This window comes from Gracilinanus agilis, chromosome 1, assembly GCF_016433145.1.
Source record: "Gracilinanus agilis isolate LMUSP501 chromosome 1, AgileGrace, whole genome shotgun sequence".
Classification (NCBI taxonomy): domain Eukaryota; kingdom Metazoa; phylum Chordata; class Mammalia; order Didelphimorphia; family Didelphidae; genus Gracilinanus; species Gracilinanus agilis.
In genome coordinates this window covers 571,896,822-571,912,965 of record NC_058130.1, presented here as the reverse complement: position 1 = coordinate 571,912,965, position 16,144 = coordinate 571,896,822, and the positions used below count along the sequence as shown (strand labels likewise).

Here is a 16,144-nt window from a genome sequence, read left to right as displayed (position 1 = left end):
AGTTTGCCATAGGTTATAACTTTTAATAAGTTGACCTGATCACTGATGTCTATATATAGAAAAAGTAAGGAGCTATTTATGCATATTTTGTAAAATATGGTTTTAAATCATTTTCATGTTAAAATAAAAATTTTAAATGTTTATGTTTGGATAAAGAAAAACTAAATTCAAATCCTCCTCTTCTGCTCCCTTTGATCTTGGGCAAGTCACTTAACTTCTCTAAACATCAGTTTCATTATCTGTAAAAAAGATGAAATCTAAGGTGTGTTTTTGCTCAAAATCAATGATTCTAAATAATGAAATCTTAGTGGGCTTTTTAAAAGAATTAAATTAAAATAACAAGCATTTATATTTTTTCTCAGTCCCATTTTTCTCCCTTTCAATATCTTCCCTCCCTCCACTCTACTCCCTAATACAAAAAAAGGACAGAAAAAGAAAGAAAAACAAAACCTCATAACAAATATAGTCAAGTATAACAAATTCTCACATAGGCTATGTCCAAAAAATATATTTCATTCTTCATTTTGAATCCATCATCTTTCTGTCTAAGAAGTCGGTTGCACACTTCATCTTAATTCCTCAGGAATCATTGATCATTGCACTGAGTTCTCATCTTTCAATTTTTTTTTTTGTAGTAAAAATTGTTCTGCTGGTCTGCTTATTACACTCAGTCACTTTTAATGTATCTTATAGCATAGTAGTATTCTATTACATTCATTTACCATAATTTGTGAGGCCATTCATTAATTGATGTGCACTTCCTTATTTTCCAGTTCTTTGCCATTACAAAAAGAACTGTTTTAAATACTTTTGTTCATATGTGCCCTTTTCTTCTTTCTTCAGTCTTCTCGAAATATAGACCTAATTGAGCGATTACTAGATCAGAGGGTATGCTCAATTTAGTAACTTTGGGAGCATAGTTTCAAATTGTTTTTCAAAATAGTAGGACTAAGAATGCTCGTGTTAAGGTTCTTGAAAGATAATTTGGTATAGCTACAGCTTCTTGGATTACTAGTTAGCCTCTTAAATGTATATGGTTAAAATATGTTCAGGTCCTTATATAAATTTGGTATATTTACCAATTCTAAGAAGATTTTAAATAGTAAAATCATTACTACATGTTGAATTACTGTCCTTTGTTTTCTTCTGCGGTAATTTAAAATTACAGAAATGTTAGAGCAGTGGCTATCAAAATGTAACTAACAGACCACTGGGATTGCCCAAAGTGATCTAAAGCATATTTTTGCTTACTGCCTTATTTTTATTTTGTATATATATCTATAAATGTATATAAAGCCTTCTGAGATAGCATGTCATTTCCTTAGGGCAAAGATGGTTTCTTTTTTTCTTTTTTTTCCCTCCTCTTCTTAGCATCTGATACAGTCAATATCTTAAACACATCATCTGTTTAATAAATTCTTAATGGTTAATTTCTTCTTCTCTTGAAATATATTTTCTTTTACCTAAAGTGCTAGGAATTTTTAATTTTTTTTGTATGGGCAAGGTTTGGATTATAGCTTTATAACTTTCCTTTTGGTTCTAGTTAGTTTAGGACATTTTTTATTTATAATTTTGTGAATTATGTATTTTTTTATGTAGGAATTTTCAGGGAACCCAGTAAATCTTTTAAAAAATGAGATCAGTCAATTTTTTGTATTCAGAAATACTTTACCATTTATTGATATCTTCTTTTTCCATCAGCCACACTTCACAATATAGCTTTTTTTCTTACCTCTCAGATAGCCATCTCTTATCTCAAAGAAAAATATGGGGAAGAAATAAAAAAAGAAACTAATCAACATATTAAATATGAAATTATATGTAGTATAGTAATTCACACCTATAGTTCCCCACTTCCTTGGAGAGACAGGGGAGGGAAAAACATTGTCACTTTTCTTCTTTGGTATCAAACTTGGTTCCACAGCATTCATTTTTGATCGTTTTATTATTCTGTCCATTTGCATGTTGTAGTTTGGTTTATTTATTTATTTGTTTTGGTTTTGTTTGCCTTGTTTTGTATGGTTCATTTAAATTGTCCTATATTCATGCACCACAATTTGGTTATCTTTTCCTTTATTAGTGGACATCTACTTTGTTCTTTGCTATTATGAAATTATTGCTGCTACAAATAAATATATTGTTGTTTATGTAACTTTTCTATCTTTAATGCCCTTGAGCTTTGTGCCTTGTAGTAAAGTCTCTGATTCAAAGAATAGCCCTGAGAACAATACAAATTGTTCTCAGAACAATTAGACCAATAAACAGTTTGACCACTCTTGTATTAGCCTGCTTATATTCTAACAACTCCTCCAACATTGACTTATATCTGTAATGTTGAAACCTGAGTTTTTTGTTTTTGATTTTCATTGTCTCCTTATTGATTTGGGAACATATAGCTGATTTTATTGTTAATGCTTTATACTTCTTTTAACAACTGTGTTTATGTCTTTTCACTTATCAATTACAGAATGGATCTTTGTATCATATATTAATCTTTCTTAGATCTTTGTCATAGATACTTGATGGAAAGATTTTTTTTTCCAGTTGATAACTTCTCTTTTCACCCTAGTTGTATTTCTTTTGTTTAGGAAAAATATACTCAATGTTTTATGATTTAAATAATGATTTTATCATTTGTCATTGTTTCTGTTCCATATTTGGTGAAATATTCTTCTAGCCATGATATATACCTGATTTGTTTCTTTTCTAATTTAAAAACTAATGTTCTGCTCTTTGATATTTAGGTCATCTCCATTTCTACATAATGTAATATACTGTGTAAGATGTTACACAATATACTCTAAACTTAGTATTTGTTGAAATACTTTTTGGTAATTCTTGTCTAATATTAAGTAATTCATTTTGTCATGCATATCATACACTTGAGTTGTTTTGAATTTTTCCTTATCAAATCTTTCCACTGATTTACTTTTTTAAATGGTACCAAATTATTTTGATAATTGCCTTATAGTATAATTTTATGTTTAGATATGCTATTTCTTCTCCCCTCCTATTTTTTTCATTTTTAACTTAATTTCTAGACCTTTTTTTTCTTGTAGGTGAATTTTGTTATTATTTTATTTAGCTCTACAGAATGGCTCCTTAGTGGTTGTATTGGTAAGGCACTAAATCTGTGAAATAGTTTTGGTAATATTTTTTTCTAATATTGGTGTTGCCAAGACATGTGTACTAAGTACTCCTTTAATTTGAGTTTTTTCTCTTTTTTATTGTGAACTGAATAATCAATATACATAAAATTTTAATATGTAAATAATAAGAAAGATGATTATATAAAAAACTTTAAACTCAGTTTAAGACTTAGTGTTTCTCTTGTATCTACTGATCTCCCTAATTTGAATTTAATTTCCTGCACTGATTTTGCTTTTTTTCCTAAGCATTTTTTAGTGCTTAGTACAGCATCATGGCACATAATGTATTTAATAGGACCCCTCTATCAGTGATGTATATGTTCCAAGCCCTATCCTGGATGGCTGAAACTGCAGATATAAATGAACTCTTGCTGTGACTCCGTATATATGCGTTTCCTTTCCCTACCTCTGCCCCTTGTCTGGGTGCTCTGCATCTTCCCTTCTAGCCTTCAAAAAACGAATAAAAAATAAAAAACCCTAAAAAAGTAAAAGTGAATACATAACATTGTCTGGGTAGACCTCTAGCTCTTCATGTTAACTGGAAAAATCAGTAAGAAAACAGAAAACTCAAAAAGAAAAGGAAACCATTGATAAGGGGGCCCTATTGTACTTACTATCTGCTTGTTTATTAATTTGATTTCTTTTGTGTAGATTGAAATATGTGTGCATGTATGTATATATATTATGCATATATGTAATTTAGCAATGTAGTAATAAAATTGCCTGTGTTGCCCTTTTTTGCTTTTGGTTTTCTTGTGTGTGAGTGGCTCATCCTAGCTCCAGTGTCAACTGTTACATTTTTGGTGTGAGCATTAACATTTTGGAAATCAACAAATGCTACACAAATTAAGACTCAGTTTATTGTTTTGTTGATTAATTAGTCTTAAGAAAGTGATGGGGGGCAGCTGGGTAGCTCAGTGGATTGAGAGCCAGGCCTAGAGACTGGAGGTCCTAGGTTCAAATCTGACCTCAGTCACTTCCTAGCTGTGTGACCTTGGGCAAGTCACTTGACCCCCATTGCCTACCCTTAACACTCTTCTGCCTTGGAGCCAATACTATTGGCTCCAAGATGAAAGGTAAGGGTTTAAAAAAAATTAAGAATAAAAGAAAGTGATGAAGAAAATGTTAATCAAGTAGATTAAACTTAAAAGTGTGTTGTGAATATATATATAATTTTAAGAACCAGTTGTCAGACATTTACTAGAGCGTCCCTGCTTAAGTGCATTAAAGTTATTATATAATGCTACTTTAAAAAGAAAAAAAAACAAACACTTCTTTCACTATGCATTAATTCAATCCTTCCTCCTTTCTACCTAGTAAAAAAAATCAGCACATTGTTCCTATCTAATAAAGTTTTGCTCCTTTTCTCCCTCCATTACCTCTCTTTTGATTTGTAGGTCTTCAGACTTCTGAAATCAGATTGGCTCCTGTGGTAACTCAAATGTTTGTCTTTGTGGAACATTATGTAATTGCATATATATTTATATATGCAAAATATATACACTTGCATATGTTCAAATATGTGTGCACATGTATATACATGTATATATAACTCAACTATATGTTTGATTGACTTTGGTTTTTTTGAATGGGACATGCCAGTCTATCATTTACTTCTGCATTTTGTTATTGCTTTATACATTTTTCTGAGCTTATTTTGTGCCATGCTATTTTACTCACTGTTGTCTTAATTAATGTCTTTTGCTTATTCTTTCTTATTTTCTAAGTAAACCATAATATCATCCACAAATAGGGATAGTTTTATAAATTTTTTCCTATCTTTAGTTGGTCAGCAAACATTTATTGCTGGCTTATTTTTTTTTAAACTATTGCCTTATGTCTTATTTGTTCTAAGACAGAAGAGCAATAGGGGTTGGAAAGGGGGGTAGTGTTAAATGACTTGCCCAGGGTCATACAACTAGGAAGTGTCTGAGGTCAGATTTGATCCCAGGACCTCTTGTCTCTAGGCCTGGCTGTCTATCCACTGAACTACCTAGTTGTTCCCTAATGGCTTACTTTTTGTCGGGTATATATAAAGTGGTAGGTATACAAAAAAAAGGCAAAAACTGTCTCTATCCTCAAAAGGCATACATTCTAAAAGGAAAGACAATAGTGGATTTTAAAGTGATAGAGAGTTTGTGGTAGGAGTGACTATGAGGATAGTGATGCCCTCAACAGTACTGGAAAAGCTGGGAAAAGAGAGCATTTTGGGGAAAAGAGAATGAATTTCTGTCTTGACATATTGATTTTGAGATGCTATAGGATATCCAGGTCAAGGTTCCCAAGTGACCATTGGTGATGTATGATTATAGCTTAGGAGAGCTATATGTACCTGGGAATCATATGCTTAGAGATTATATTTGAACCCTGGGAGTTGATGCAAACATCAAGTGTTATAGCATATACAGATTTAAAGGAGAAGTAGGCTAAAGACAGAGCCTTACCAGCTTGTAAAAGTTTTAAAAGAATGCAATGAGGGGAATTAGTATTTGGTATAGATAAATTGTTCAAGGAATTTATGGTAGTTATCAGGGATGATAGGATCAAACAAGTTTTGTTTGTTTTAAGGATCAAAGAGTTATCAGCATATTTTTAGGCAACAGAGCTATATGATCTTGAAAGAGCATAGAGATAAATTGGGAGGCCATTGGCATCAGTTTGCCTTGGCAACAAGGACTATTAATGTGAGATAGGAGTGAAGGAGTTGGCTAGTAGTGGAAGATGATTGAATGATGTAAGATGAGGAAGAGGGGGAAAAAAGAGGAGCTGTTGGTGAATGCTCTTAATTTTTCAGTGAATTATGAGATGATATCCTATGAGATAATATCCACAGGTAAGGGGAAAGGAGGAAGGAAGTGCTTTGGGAGACTTGAGGAGAGACAAGAATATTTGGAATAGCTTCAATGGAGAGTAGCATAGCAAATTTGTTTAGGGGAGGAATAGAAGGATTGTTTTGTTGCAGTGAAGGCCTGATTGAGATTAGATAACATATATCTGTAATGGTCCCATTCTGCATGATTGTGTGATTTATCCCAATTTTCTTCAACACATGAATAAAATGAAATGTAGTGAGTAGGAGGAGTAATTCAGGATTTTATTTTTGCAAACCATGATTAAAGATAGTACCAGGGAGAAAGGGATTTAGTGATAGCATGGAGTTGTGTTGGTTTTATGAGGGGCCTAGATAGAAAAGGGAACTATTACAGGGGTGGTAGCCTAGGAAGAGGTGAATGATGGAGGGGATGGAGGTTGATGAGAATAAAGGTCATGATTAAGAGTTATAAAGGATAGGAAAAGATAAAATGATAAAAGATAATGATTGGAAAAAGGAACAACAGTATTTTTATGAACAAATAAGTAAAACATTGGTGGGTGATATCATATTAGGAAGTCAACATGTGAGCTAGGTCTTATCCTTTTGCATACTTCCTTGTTGTTATAGGTACCTTAAATTCTTGTTTTGTTGCCATTTTTAACATTGAGATCTCCATTAAAATAGTGACAAGAAAAGGGAAATCTTTGCTTTATTTCTGAATTTATTGAGAAGGAGTTTAGTATTTATCAGTTGCACATTATGATAGTTTTTGCTTTTAGAATATGCTTTTTAATCATTTTGAGTTTTATAATTGTCATTATTATATGATAAGTATTATACAGAAAATGGATAACAATTTATAATCCATTTATTTTAGTATTTTGTATCATAGTATTAGCTCTATTTTATTATTTGATATCTATACTTTTCATAATTTTGTGGGTTTTTTGTAATACGTTTTTAAAAAAGTAAATAAAACCTGTGCCATGTTTTACATTGCAGGTTTCTTCAAGTACTTCCTGCTTGTCTTGAAGATGAGAAGCTACTGGCTGATATCATGTGTTTTATGAATAAGTTACTGAAGGAACACAGAAATGGTCCAGTGATAGAGTTTCTAGATTGGATTCTGGAAATACTTCTCAAACATGTAAGAATATGTATATGACTGAATTATTTTTTAAGTATGAAGTAATACCTGAAAATTATTACTAACTTATTCTTGGATATGAACATTTCATAGAGTTTTGCTTAATGAATGTTGCCAATCAGACCCGTAGTAATGCTTTTCTGTTGATGGGGTATTAATTATGCTAAAAGATATTTAATACATAACTTCCACTTATCTGGTACTTTTAAGGTTGTACAAATCTTTTTTTTATCACAACCCTATTATTTATTTTACTATTATTATTATACTGTTATACAATTATTTTTCTCATTTTATCTACTAAGGTTAAGATAGGAAACTTTATATGCCTTCATCACATAGTCAGTCCATGTCAGTGACAGAACAAGAACCCTAGTCTCTGAATTCCATTTTCTCTCTGCCACTTCACCTGGAAAAATTCTCTACAATAAATACATTTTTAAGGGTTTTCTATGTACTAGCCAGTAAATATACTGATAAAAAATTAAGAAAAGTGAGTAGTAACATAAGTTTGAATCCTGCTTCTCACATTTAAAATTCCTAATAAAGATAGCTAGCATATATAGTGCTTTCATGTTTAATAAAGTACTTAACAAACATCATTTTATCCTCAGCAAACCTGGGAGGTTAAGTTCTTTAGTAATAATACCTAATAATAGGTAATAATCCTCATTTTATAAATGAGGAAAGTAGAATGGATAGAAATAAATTGACTGGCTCAGGGTCACACAGCTAGTGTCTGAAACTAAATTAGAACTCTTTAAAAAAAGAATGATGAAATCTGTAGTTACCTGGCAGTCATGTTGTGAGTCACCTTAGTTCAATATATATGTTAAATATTTTGCAATTCTCAAAGTGCTACATAAACGTCAGCAACTGTTACTTAAAATAAAACCATTTTGTGTATTTGTATGCTGATATCTTACTGAGATGTGAATAGAACTGGGCAGAGTTATATACCTCCTAAGAGTGGAGGAATAGGAGAGCAAGTAAAATAGTGCAGAGGGATGCCAGGATAGGAGCTTAGATTTCAGTTCTTGTTATAGGAGATGGAATTAATACAGAGAGAATAACATTCACCCATACAAGCACTTACACTTTAAAGATTTTAAGATTCTTTCCAAGTATAAATTTATGATTCTGTACGCTAAAGATCCATATCCTAAGGAACCTACAAAAATAAAATAAAAAAAAAAAACATAAAAAAACTCCAACCTAATAAATAGCAATTTTAAGGAGCCACTGTTCTTTCCAAATATCTTATGTGGAGAAACACAATTTAAAAAAATAAGTTAAAATATCCTTTTTTTTGTTCTCTGTAATCTACTTTTATTTGTTTAAGGTATATAATGTAATCAATTAATTTGAATAGTTTATGAAATGTTTAAATTTTAGCTACATAAAAATTTTAATTTTATATGTACTTATATATGTCTATATTTGTTCTTGCACTTAAGTACAAGATTTTTTTCCTCTGTGTGTCTGTGTATATATATACACACATTTTCACACATACACAGATATATGAGCAAAGTTGATCATATATGCACAGAGGAACAAAGTGCAGTATAAAACAATTCCAAACTGATGCATCTAATCAAGCTTTTATTATTTAGAGAATGATACTAAATATTAAGAATGACAATGAATTTGTTGGGGGACAGGTAGGTGACTCAGTGGATTGGTAGCCAGACCCAGAGATGGGAGGTCCTGGGTTTAAATCTGGCCTAGACACTTCCTAGCTGTATGATCCTGGGCAAGTTACTTAACACCCATTGCCTAGCCCTTACCACTCTTCTGCCATAGAATCAATACACAGTACTGATTCTAAGACAGAGGGCTATGGTTAAAAAAAAAGAGAGAATAATAATGAATTTGAGAACCAGTATAGTAGAATTAGATATTGCCTATTGGATTTACAATTAATAAACAGACTAAGATGAAAGATAAACAGAAAGCTGAAAAAATACACAGGCAAGAGAAAATTTATAGAAATTTCATTGAAGTATCTTCGTATCTTTCTAAATCATTTGGAAATGCCAAAATGGATAAGAAGAGATGTAAACAAGTCACAGATGTGGTATGTCAGAATGGTTGTTTCTGCTGTTCAAGATGAAAAATAATACAAATGTTACAGGAGCAAAAGATAACTTCAACAGTACTTAATGGAAACATAAGAAAATTACTCCTGATTGATTCATAAAACTCAAAGAGAAATAAGTAAGGTAGAGGAGAGAAGTGATATGATAAATTCTGTTTCAAATTCCTACACATATATAGTCATAGGGATATTAGTATATGTAAACAACATGTTTACTGGATGCAATCCAGAATTTACCCATTTTGTTTAAATTACAATTTGTATTAAGATCATCTTATTTAGCAATAGCTAAATATTTTTAATCTTCAAGTAGTTATATTTAAATTACTTCAAAATTGTTTAAAGATTCTAATTGTAAAAATGTTGCTTTTTTTTCTCCTGAGAATACATAAAATTGCAAAATATATACCTATGTCTCCTTTTTTAGGCTTCATTTTCACTTAGAGTTCACTGAGGACATTGTACATCCTAATTCTTTTGCTCACTGATGAGTGTGAAATTGAATATGATGAGGAATAGTATTGTGAGCATAAAGAAAAAGAAAATGAACCATCATTATGGAATTCACTGTTTTAGAGGTCAGCAGTGAAAAAATAATGACCCAAGTGGGTGGTTTAAATTAGGATTGAATACTAATGTCCGAAGAGAAAGATTTCAGGAATAAGTAGGCACTTGAGATCACTAGGCACCAGTTAGATTAATCTCTTTCCTACTTTGCATTGTGCTTCAGAAAAGAGAATTCATTCTGTTTCTTAGAAGTAGTACACTTAAGGTTTATTTAATCTGACTTTTAACATGCAAACTATAGCTATTTTAAAAACAAAAAAAATCTGATTTTTAAAAAGTCTTTCTAGATACAGACAAGCAAAGGATATTTTAAAATACAATCTCAGTGGCATCCAAATGCATGTAAATGCCACTGAGATTTTATTTGAAAATATCCATTGGTTATGCTTTATATCTAGAAAGACTACTTATGTTGCAATGCTAGCTGTGAATTCCAAAGAATATTTTTAAATTGTATATTTTTGATATCCAAATTTAAATATTCCACATATTCTGAAAGAAAATTCTCTAACAATTACATATTATGTTTTTTAGTGTTCATAGCTATCATTGCAAATAAGTGAGTAGTTTTTCTTCATAGATTTTGGCATGCCTTTGGTGTCTAATTGATTAAAGATTTTTTTTAATTGTTCAATAGTTTTTAACATAAACATTTTATCCAATTAGAGCAGTATGTATGCCTACTGTTATCTTTTGCATCTATCTTCTCTTCAGTCTCGAGAGACGCTCTGTCATTTAGATCTTCATAACCCAATAAATTGTATAGTTGTAATCGACCTTTAATAGATTTTTCAGCTTAATTTCACCTTTTTATTTTTCTCAGTTCAATCTTTCCACAATCTTTCCAAAATATTCTTTGCAATGTTTTTAGTCTAACATTATCATTTCCCTGCTAAAATCCTTTTAGTATCTCACTTTTGGATATAAGATAAAATTACAGATTTTTGACCATAGCATTTAAAGCCCCTCCATAATCTATCTCTGTAGCCTTATTTCACTTAATACTTATTTACATACTTCATATTCCAAGTAAAAGTTTTGCTTAGCCTTGTCTTTTACTCTCTTGCCTCTATTCATTAATAAACTTGGTATATATTCTTTTCTCATCTTTTTTTTAAAGTTTCTTCAGTGCTGCTTTATTTACAAAGCCTTCTGTAATTACCAGAGTTATGCTATCCCTTGTTGGATAATTGGGATATGTGTCAATATATTCCAAGAATTGAAATGACTGTCAAATGCTATCTAAATTCAACCCATAACTGAAGAAAAATTTCCTTTAAAATAGTACTCAAAAAGTGGTCAAACAGCTATTTGTTTTGTTTTGTTTTGTTTTTTTAAACCCTTGTACTTCGGTGTATTGTCTCATAGGTGGAAGATTGGTAAGGGTAGGCAATGGGGGTCAAGTGACTTGCCCAGGGTCACACAGCTGGGAAGTGGCTGAGGCCGGGTTTGAACCTAAGACCTCCTGTCTCTAGGCCAGACTCTAACTCCACTGAGCTACCCAGCTGCCCCTCGCTATTTGTTTTAAGACTTGTGGTGAGTAGGAGCCTACCTTGGCAATCAGTTTCACTTTTGAATATCTGACTATTATGAAGATTTTTCTAACATGCTGAAATTTATGTTTCTATCTTCATTCAGTCAGCAAACCTTATTAAACATCTGCTATCCATTCGTCATTTATGTGAGGTGTTTAGGATACAGAGACTTTACACCTGTTGATTTTTTTTCTGCCCTCTGGGACCAATTGGAACAAGTCTAATCCTTCTTCCACTTGACAGCTTTTAAAATTCTTGAAGACAGCTATCATATTCATCCTATGTCTTCTTTGCTTTAGGATAAGTGTCATTTATTTCAAGTCCTCGTATGTTTCTTTTATGATAGCCTAAGATCATATTGGTGATCATGTCAGTTCAATGGTTTTCTGTCCTCTATTCACTGACCCCTATTTCATGTTGAAACAGAAATATACTTTTCTAAACTCTAACCTTGTGTTACCCCAAACCATCAGCTTTCTACAACTTGTATGCTGCTATGCACTACTGGGGAGAGACACATAACAATGCTCATTAGATCCTCTACAAATTTATGTTATCTTATCTCAGTTGGTCTCTCAGGAACACAGTCATTGTTTTTAGTCTTCTCTGTTGATTCTCTGTTGCATTCTCAATTTTGTTCTAAACCCTCTCTTATTTTTTCAAACCACCTACATAATATATTTCTCCTTCTGAGTAGTCTCATATTCAAGAAAATAGAAGCCTATCTTGAGCTCTTACCTCTTCAGGGCCTTTGGTATAATCATGTTTCTATTCTCTATACTTTCATCTTTTTTTGTTTTTTATTTTTTTTTTGAAAAATTTTCCATAGTTACATAATTCATTCCCCTCCCCACCACCCCCTGGTAGCCGACACGTATTTCCACTGGGTTTTACATATGTCATTGATCAAGACATATTTCCATATTATTGATAGTTGCACTAGGGTGGTCATTTAGAATCTACATCCCAAATCATATCTGCATCAACCCCTGTGTTCAAGCAGTTTTTTTTCTTCTGTTTTTCTACTCCCATAGTTCCTTCTCTGAATGTGAATAGTTTTCTTTTTTCATAAGTCCCTCACAATTGTCCTGGATCGTTGCATCGCTGCTAGTAGAGAAGTCTACTACATTAATATTTTACCATAGTGTATCAATCTTTGTATATAATGTTCTTCTGGTTTCTGTTCTTTTCACTCTGCATCAGTTCCTGGAGGTCATTCCAGTCCTCTAGTTCGTTATTCCTTTGAGTACAATAGTATTCCATCACCAGCATATACCACAATTTGTTCAGCCATTCCTCAATTGAAGAGCATACCTTCATTTACAGTTTTTTGCCACTACAAAGAGTGCAGCTATAAATATTTTTGTACATGTCATTTTCCTTATGATCTCTTTAGGGTATAAACCCAGCAATGGTATGGCTGGATCAAAGGGCAAACAGTCTTTTAAAGCTCTTTGGGCATAGTTCCAAATTGCTATCCAGAATGGTTGGATCAATTTACAACTCTTTCAAGAATGCATCAATGTCCCAATTTTGCCACATCTCCTTCCAACATTCACCACTTTACTTTGCCGTCATGTTAGCTGATCTGCTATGTGTAAGGTGGTACCTCAGAGTTGTTTTGATTTGCATTTCTCTAATTATAAGACATTTAGAACACTTTCTCATGTGCTTATTGGTAGTTTTGATTTCTTTATCTGAAAATTACCTATTCATGTCCCTTTCCCATTTATCAATTGGGGAATGGCTTGATTTCTTGTACAATTGATTTAGTTCCTTCTTTATTTGAGTAATTAGACCTTAGTCAGAGTTTTTTGTTATATTTTTTCCCAATTTGTTGATTCCCTTCTAATTTTGGTTGCATTGGTTTTGTTTGTACAAAACCTTTAATTTAATGTAATCAAAATTATTTATTTTACATTTTGTAATTTTTTCTAACTCTCATTTTGTAATTTTTTTCTAACTCTTGCTTGGTTTTAAAATCTTTCCTTTCCCAGAGATCTGACAAATATACTATTCTGTGTTTGCCTAATTTACTTATAGTTTCCTTCTTTATATTCATATCATTCACCCATTCTGAATTTATCTTAGTGTAAGGTGTGAGGTGTTGATCTAAACCTAATCTCTCCCATATTGTTTTCCAGTTTTCCCAACAGTTTTTGTCAAATAGTGGATTTTTGTCCTCAAAGCTGGGCTCTTTGGGTTTATTATAGATTGTCTTGCTGAGGTCACTTTCCCTAAGTCTATTCCACTGATCCTCCCTTCTGTCTCTTAGCTAGAACCATTTTGTTTTGATGACTGCTGCTTTATAGTACAGTTTTAAGATCTGGTACTGCTAGGCCATTTTCCTTCACATTTTTTTCATTATTTCCCCTGATATTCTTGATCTTTTGTTCTTCCAAATGAACTTTGTTATAGTTTTTTCTAATTCAGTAAAGAAGTTTTTTGGTAGTTTGATAGGTATGGCACTAAATGAGTAAATGAATTTGGGTAAAATGATCATTTTTATTATGTTAACTCATCCTACCCATGAGCAATCAATGTTTTTCCAATTGTTTAGATCTAGTTTTAATTGTTTGGAAAGTGTTTTCTAGTTGTGTTTGTATAATTCTTGTGGTTTTAGGTAGATTCCCAAGTATTTTATACTGTCAAGTGTGATTTTAAATGGCATTTTCTTTCTATCTCTTGCTGCTCTAATGTGTTGGAAATATATAGAAATACTGATGATTTATGTGCATTTATTTTGTATCCTGCCACTTTGCTAAAGTTGTTAATTATTTCTACTAGTTTCTTAGTTGATTCTCTAGGATTTTTTAAGTATACCATCATATCATCTGCAAAGAGTGATAGCTTAGTCTCCTCATTGCCTATTTTGATACCTTCAATTTCTTTTTCTTCTCTAATTGCAACTGCTAGTGTTTCTAGTACAATGTTAAATAATAGAGGTGATAGTGGGCATCCTTGTTTCACGCCTGATCTTATTGGGAAGGCTGCTAATTTATCCCCATTGCATATGATGTTTGTTGATGGTTTTAGGTATATAATGTTTATTATTTTTAGGAAAGGCCCTCCTATTCCTATCTTTCTAGTGTTTTCAATAGGAATGGGTGCTGTATTTTGTCAAAGGCTTTTTCCACATCTATTGAGACAATCATGTGATTTTTGTTTGTCGAGATTGTTGATATGGTCAATTATGTGGATGGTTTTCCTAATATTGAACCATCCTTGCATTCCTGGTATAAATCCCACCTGATTATAATTGAATAATCCTCATGATTATTTCTGGAGTCTTTTTGCTAGTATTCTATTCAAGATTTTTGCATCTCTGTTCATTAAGGAGATTGGTCTATTTTCTTTCTCTTTTTTTATCTACCTGGCTTTGGGATCAGTACCATATTTGTGTCATAAAAGGAATTTGATAGAACTCCTTTGTGTATTATGTCAAATAGTTTGTATAGTTATTGGGATTAGTTGTTCTTTGAATGTTTGATAGAATTCACTTGTGAATCCATCAGGTCCTGGGGATATTTTCTTAGGGAATTCTTTGATGGTTTGTTCAATTTCTTTTTCTGATATGGATTATTTAAGTATTCTATTTCTTCTGCTGTTAATCTAGGCAATTTATATTTTTGTAAATATTCATCCATATCACCTAGATTGCTATATTTATTGCCACATAATTGGGCAAAGTATTTTTTTAATGATTGCCTTAATTTCCTCTTCATTAGAGGTGCGGTCTCCCTTTTCATCTTTGATATTGTTAATTTGGTTTTCTTTTCCTTATTTTTTAGATTGACCAGTAGTTTGTCAATTTTATTTTTTTTTCAAATTACCAGCTTCTAGTCTTATTCATTAATTCAATAGTTCTTTTACTTTCAATTTTATTAATTTCTCCTTTAATTTTTATGATCCCTAATTTAGTTTTCATCTGGGGATGTTTAATTTGTTTGCTTTCTAGTTTTTTGATTCCTAATTCACTGATCTTTGCCCTCCCTAATTGTGTCTTTGATTCCATCTCCCTTCTCTTTTGACAACTTGGTCTTTCAATCATCTGTCCCTTAAAATATAAATAAAACTTATTAATATTAAGTAGATAGAAAGTCAGGTTTGGGTTAGGGAGACCTAATTTCAAGTCCTTTATCTGCTTCATTCCGACTGTGGACAAGTCACTAGCTTCTCAGTGTTAAAAGGGAAATAAGGTATCCTTAAAGGATGTTAAATAACAGCTAGTTAGAGTGTGTGTGATTAGGCTAGCTGAGTTACCCTCCCTTCTCACTTGAGGGCCATCAAGGGGTGGGTCTCTGAGATGAAACTGAGAACAAGGACAAACAGGATTCTGTATTCAGATAGATACACCTATAGGGCGTAAAGTATTGGCATTTTTCCAGGACTTAGCGAAATGCCTGGCACCCCTTTGATATCCTTTCTGATACAGGTCTTATCAAAGAGGCAGCAGTATTGGGCAGCTTCAAGTTTGACATTACTGAAGCCTGGTTAGAGCTGCCCTCCCATTTGACCCCTTCACATCCTCAACCTCCCTTTTATAGCTTTAAAGATTTTATCAGATTGCATTGTTTTAAACTCAGGAAAAGATTTAATAAACTAGTATTTAGGAAAGCATTAAGAGAGAGGGAAACAGGAGTGCCCTAAATTAAAACACAGAGTCTGTTGATGGGTTCTTTTGGCTTTTGGCAAAAGCCAAATGACCAGTGCCCAGTCTGAAACCTTCGTCAGCTCTTCTTCTTGACTATGTTGCTAATCTAAGCTATCTATGAAGGTCACAAAAGTCTTTAGATATAGACAGAAAAGAGAGAAAAGTTTCTTCCTCAA

At 32.2% G+C, this 16,144-nt stretch overlaps 1 protein-coding gene across 1 annotated transcript in view; it reads left to right on the top strand.

The window, feature by feature from the left end:
* The window catches only part of RTTN (rotatin), a 233,494-nt gene that overhangs the window by 96,840 nt on the left and 120,510 nt on the right, over window positions 1-16,144 (top strand). Inside the window, exon 26 of the mRNA XM_044667121.1 lies at window positions 6,967-7,111. Within this exon, the coding sequence (XP_044523056.1) occupies window positions 6,967-7,111 (145 nt within the window). The remainder of the gene's footprint in view (window positions 1-6,966; window positions 7,112-16,144) is intronic.